Raw genomic sequence first — 6,000 nt, forward strand, 5'->3', positions numbered from 1 at the left:
AATTTTGGGATTACGCATTGGAATGCAAAGATTAGAAGAAAACAAAACTCTTTGAAAATAATTATTCAGGGAGTTTATAAGGTTTATAAAAAGCCATAAGGAGGACTAGGCCGATCTGCATCTCAGTGCCAATGAATGATATGAGAATTACGAGGCAGTTGTCAAGAGATGGGTTGCATTCTTTATAGAACACAGAGGAAGAGGGTTGGAAGGGACCTTGGAGGTCTTCTAGTCCAACCCCTGCTCAGGCAGGAAGCCCTATATCATTTTAGACAAAGGGCTGTTCAGTCCAGAAGTGGTTTGCTGCTGGTTTCACTATCAACTCGCAACCTGGGAGCAATGGGCTCGCTCACTTTGCTCACGCATGCGCCGTTCAATGTAAATTGTTCTTCACACATGCACAGAACAATTTACATTGAACTGTGTACGCGCAGTCACTAAAATCCAAAATGGCGGTGGCCCAGCGTCAGCAGGGAATTGGTTCGTGGGCGTGGCAGGCCTGGGTTGCTGCCTGTTCTGCGACCCAGGCCTGAATTCCACTGCTGGTTCAGCTGAACCGGGCCGAACCGGGAGCACCCCACCTCTGGTCCAGACTCTTCTTAAAAACCTCCAGTGATGGAGCATCCACAACTTCTGGAGGCAAGTCATTCCACTGATTCCTTGTTCTAGCTGTCAGGGAATTTCTCTTTAATTCTTCTTTGTTTAAAAACATTATTCGGAGAATGATGAATGTGCAGGGGTGAAATGCTACCAGTTTGCATCGGTTCAGAAATACATGCCAGTTGCCAAGCGTCAAAATGTTGATCATGTTAGGAATATAATGTTGATCATGTTAGGAAGAGCCGAGGTGGCGCAGTGGTTAAATGCAGCACTGCAGGCTACTGCTAGATCAGCAGTTCAGCGGTTCAAATCTCACCGGCTCAGGGTTGACTCAGCCTTCCATCCTTCCGAGGTGGGTAAAATGAGGACCCAGATTGTTGGGGGCAATATGCTGACTCTCTGTAAACCGCTTAGAGAGGGCTGAAAGCCCTATGAAGTGGTATATAAGTCTACTGCTATTGCTATAATCTAACGGTTGGGTTGGCAATATATAAATCATGTAACAATGCTGTACCTGTTTCTTTAAATCAGGGGTAGTCAACCTTTTTATACCTACCGCCCACTTTTGTATCTCTGTTAGTAGTAAAATTTTCTAACTGCCCACCGGTTCCACAGTAATGGTGATTTATAAAGTAGGGAAGTCAATTAAATTTAAAAAAGGAAAGTGCTTCAGTATCGGACAAAACCCCTACCGCCCACCATAAAAGCTGGAACACCCACAAGTGGGCGGTAGGGACCAGGTTGACTACCACTGCTTTAAATCATGCTGTAAAATGTGATTGGCTGCTGTGTTCCCCAATCGGCCATAAGAGGGAGCCAGAATGACTGTTAGCTCTCTGTTTGTTAGATGCTGGGCTGATCTGATCTGAGTGTTTTGGAAACTGGGCTGTTAGAGGTGCCATGATCAGCGTGAGCTATTGTAAGTTTTGCAACTGCTAGCAAACTTTGAGTACCAGACTGTTTGTATGATTATGGACTATGTTATTTGGATTTTCCCTTAACTGAAAGATGTTGATGACTGACTGTCTTATCCGTGTATGACTTGGACTCTTTGATGGACTCTGATACCTCTATTTCCATGAAAGTAAAAGCCTATTTAAACTGCCGTGTCTCTGTATGCTGGTTTGTGTGTTCTCCAACACAACTCTCACAATGCTTCTCTGAACACACTCGCTCTCCCAACGGGGAGCTTACCTAACAGATCATGTGATCAAGGGGATGCTGTAACCATCGTAAGCATGAAAAAATGGTCGTAAGTCACTTTTTCCAAGTGCTCTTGGAGCTCTGAACGGTCAGTAAACAAACTGTTGTAAAATGAGGACAACCTGTATTACTGCAATGTCTCTGGAAGCCAGAAAGAGTCTTCTGGGAGACCACAGGCACATCTCCACTGTCCATCTCTGAGACGACAATCCCCCCCCCCCCAAACCCAATCAGATCTTCGTTAGTTTGGTCCTCTCATCCAAAATCCAGATCCTGGAGGTGAGAGGTTTAATTATAGTTAAACTTGGTATTCAATGGTGGCGGCAGGGCTTTTGAGAACCTGACAGTTGGACACAGAGGAAAAGCCCTGGATTCTGGAACATGGAACTGACCAAACACACCTCTCCTGCAAGCAGGCCACAGTGTTCTAACCTAGGCTACCCCAAAAAGCACAAAGCAGAATTCTGGTCCCGACAAAACCCCTTTTATTAAACGAATGTGAATTCCTCTCGTTCACATTCAGCAAGGCCTGGCAAACAATCTTTCAAAGGAATATTTAGGACTACAGACCTTATCTATCTTGGAAAGCTGCCATGTAAATATTTTCCAAATGAGGTGCTGCGCAAGGAAAGACTGGGCACAGAGTCTCTGAGATTCACGGACAGATCTTCACACTCCTGAAACTAATCTAATGACCGAACGAATGAATTGTTTCCTGCAAAAGCCCCCTCCCCTTTCATTCCTCTTTTATCTCCTGTGGGAGGGGCCATTCACCATCCACCTGTTGCTTTACTCCCAACTCTACCCCGATTTCTGAGTTGTTCTTTTCTTCTGGAAGCTTTGCGCATGCGCACACTGGGAGCAAGCTCTAGCTGTTCCTCTGCCTCACTGCTATCTAGCGCCGTAGGCATCTGATCACTGCCAGACAGCCTCTGCCTCTGATGCAGATTCCTCGTCCGAGCCTTCCCCAGCCTCCAGGACTGGCCCATGCTCCTCCCCAACCTCCTCACTGTCGGATTCTGCTGCCAGCTCTGCTGGCAGGCCACAACACACAGTTAGTCCCTTCTGCCCAGCACTGGTGAGTCATCATTCTGTACATTACGATGGAATTTGAATTTTGTGTTGCTCAACGTTTCCTCCGAATTGTACTCTAATCTACTGAAAATTCTACTACGAACATGTTGAAAATCAAACTGAAAATAATGTTTTAGCAAAGACATTTATGCTCAAAGCAAACAAATACATGAAGAACTACACATCTGGCAGCCCCGTTTCCTACCCTTACCCAATATTTTGCTGATGTTGGAGTTGTGCATATCAGGGAAAGCCTGCAGGATCTTCCGCCGTTCGTCTTTCGCCCACACCATGAAGGCATTCATCGGACGCTTGATGTGTGGCTCGTTGCTCCCACGCCCTCTGGATTCTCGGTAAATCCGAGATTCTGAGACCCCCGCACTTCCTAAAATGTTGGGTGAAAAGAGGGATTAGGCAAAAGACAAATATTATTTCATGATATTCATTCTCCCATCGTTGACATCTCTGTTGTGGCCTGCCAGAGGCCAGTGTAACTGGCAGCAGATTTGGACAGTGAGGGGGGTGGAGAGGAACATGGGCCAGTCCTGGAGTCTGGGGAAGGCTCTGATGAGGGCTCTGCATTGGAGGCAGAGAGGGGGCCAGTTATCAGCTGTCTTCAGAGTCAGGCATCAGTGAGGCAGATGAACAGCTGGAGCCAAGGAAATACCGTATTTCTCTGAAAAGAAGACTTCCCTCAACATACAGGTCAATGCTCTCAGCATCAGCAATTGGCCAAAAGAATTAGGAAACTGGTATTATTACATAACTGGGACACAATTAAATGTTTTTCCATGCTACTGTGTTTCCCTGAAAATAAGACAGGGTCTTATTTTCTTTTGACCCCTGAAATAAGTGCTTGGCCTTATTTTCGGGGAGGTCTTATTATTTTTGAGGTGCAGGAGGTGGCGAGCGTGGTCACCTCATGGCTGCTGCTGTGTTGCAGTATTTTCTGGGAGGTCTTATTTTCAGGGGAGGATGTATTTTAGCGCATGCACTCAAAAGTCCGATTGGGCTTATTATCCAGGGCAGCCCTATTTTCGGGGAAACAGGGTAAGAAGAAAATAAATAAATAAATCCACAGATCGAAAGCATCCCGCGCCACCATCTTTGCTGAGTTAATGTTTTCTTTCCATGCTTATGGAGCAAAGATCTCAAGGCTGTTTCCTCACTGATTTTATGGGTCCAGGCACAGCTGGAAAGAAGGCAAAAGGCCGGGCTACTGACCATCGGAGTCTCCGCTCATGTTGAAATCTATCATCGCGTGGCTAAATTTCCCGTCTTCGTTCTGTTTGACTGCCAGCTGTTGAGTCAGGTTCTCCAGTGTCGTCTTGTCCTGGGTGAGGGGAAGAAAAGAGAATACAAAGCCGTCTTTTATTAATATGCAGCCAAACCGCAACATTAGTACGTCATTTGAAAGATTCCTTGGGGGAAAGAAAATCAGCATTTAAGGAAAACCTGTTGAGGTGGGAGAAGAAATGAATGCGGGGGGGGGGGGAGCAATTTTTTAAAGAAAAGGCATTGGGAATTATAATTGTGGATATTCGTTCTTCTCGGCCAAGGAAGGGGTGTTTTTGAGTCGATGATGTGCAAATCCCAAAAAGTTTGCAAAACTTGGATTGATATAATAATGGTACGAATAACCAGGCCATCTTAACTACAAGGAGCTTCTTGGAGTCGAGTGGCTTTAACCAAGCTAATAAAACATTATTTTCTTTATATTGTGATGTTAGTATCTATCTATCTATCTATCTATCTATCTATCTATCTATCTATCTATCTATCTATCTATCTATCTATCTATCTATCTATCTACCTCTATCATCCCTCCCTCTGTCTGTCCGTCTGTTCCTCTATCTATATCTATCTATCTACAGTACCTCCCTCCCTCTATGTGTCTGTCTGTCTGTCTATCTACCTACCCATCTATCATCCCTCCCTCCCTCTATATCTATCTATATCTCCCTCCTGCCTCCCCCTCCCTCCCCACCTACCTACCTACCTACTTACCTACCTACCTATCTATCTCAATCATCCCTCTCTCTCCATCTATATCTATCTATGGTATCTCCCTCCTTCTATCCATCCATCCATCCATCCATCCATCTCTATCATGCCTTCCTCTCTCCATCTATCCCTCCATCTATATCTATCCATCTATGGTATCTTGCTCCCTCCCTCTATGTCTGTCTGTCTGTCTGTCGATCGATCGATCGATCTATTTATACAAACACTCACATACCCACACCACTGAACACTTAGAATACATAGCATATTTCCCACAGAATCACTCAAACTGGATGGCACTTTCATCTCCAAAACCCCAAACACTCTTCCAAGTTTAACATTTTTACTGACTTCCAAAATAATATAAGATACACAATACGAAAGTAAATCCCAACACCCTTGGCTATCTGGTTAGGAGATTCTGGGACGTGGTGGACTTTCTCTGAGTAGGACTCCTGCAGGCCAGAAGACGCTTTCATAGGCGTTTATATGCAGAACTGCCAAACCAGGGGTGGGTTCCTGCCAGTTCTAACCTTTTCTATAGAAGAGCTTCCAGAAAACTACAGTGCCGTTTAGAACTGGTTCCAGCTCCCTCCCCCCGCCCGTCCACACATCATCAAGATGAAGAGTGAGAGGAAGAATTCTGGGAGTTGAAGTCCACAAGCCTTAAAGCTGTCAAGTTTGAACACCCCTGGGTTTTTTTTCTAAAGGGTTAGGGGTGCAAGGGTCTTGTAACTTGACAGCTTTAAGACTTGCGTTCTTCAAATGCCAGAGTTTCTGAGCCAACATTTTGATTGCCAAACAAGAGCATTGTTAAGTGAGTTTCACCACATTTTACAAGTTGGCCACGCCCACCCAGTCACATAACTACCAAGCCAGGCCCACTCGGTCACATGGCTGGCAAGCCATTCCCATCCGGTCACATGGCCAACAAGTCACTGCCACCCAGTCACATGGCCAGCAAGCCACTCCCACAAAGCAGGCCACACCTACAGAAGAGGTCCTAAAAGCCAAGGTGGCGCAGTGGTTAAATGCAGCACTGCAGGCTACTGCTAGATCAGCAGGTCAGCGGTTCAAATCTCACCGGCTCAGGGTTGACTCAGCCTTCCATCCTTCCGA

At 45.6% G+C, this 6,000-nt stretch overlaps 1 protein-coding gene across 6 annotated transcripts in view; it reads right to left on the reverse strand.

Moving 5' to 3' along the window:
- Positions 1-6,000, reverse strand: part of SOX5 (SRY-box transcription factor 5) — an 803,583-nt gene that overhangs the window by 12,113 nt on the left and 785,470 nt on the right. For all 6 annotated transcript variants that reach the window (XM_087722779.1, XM_087722777.1, XM_087722781.1 and 3 more), the window contains 2 exons: positions 4,102-4,210; positions 3,089-3,262 (listed from right to left, as the gene is read on the reverse strand). In XM_087722779.1, coding sequence (XP_087578905.1) covers positions 3,089-3,262; positions 4,102-4,210 — 283 coding nt within the window. The remainder of the gene's footprint in view (positions 1-3,088; positions 3,263-4,101; positions 4,211-6,000) is intronic.

Source organism: Thamnophis sirtalis, unplaced genomic scaffold (genome assembly GCF_051295495.1).
Source record: "Thamnophis sirtalis isolate CommonGarterSnake01/CBP01778 unplaced genomic scaffold, rThaSir2_p1.2 scaffold_9, whole genome shotgun sequence".
Lineage (NCBI taxonomy): Eukaryota > Metazoa > Chordata > Lepidosauria > Squamata > Natricidae > Thamnophis > Thamnophis sirtalis.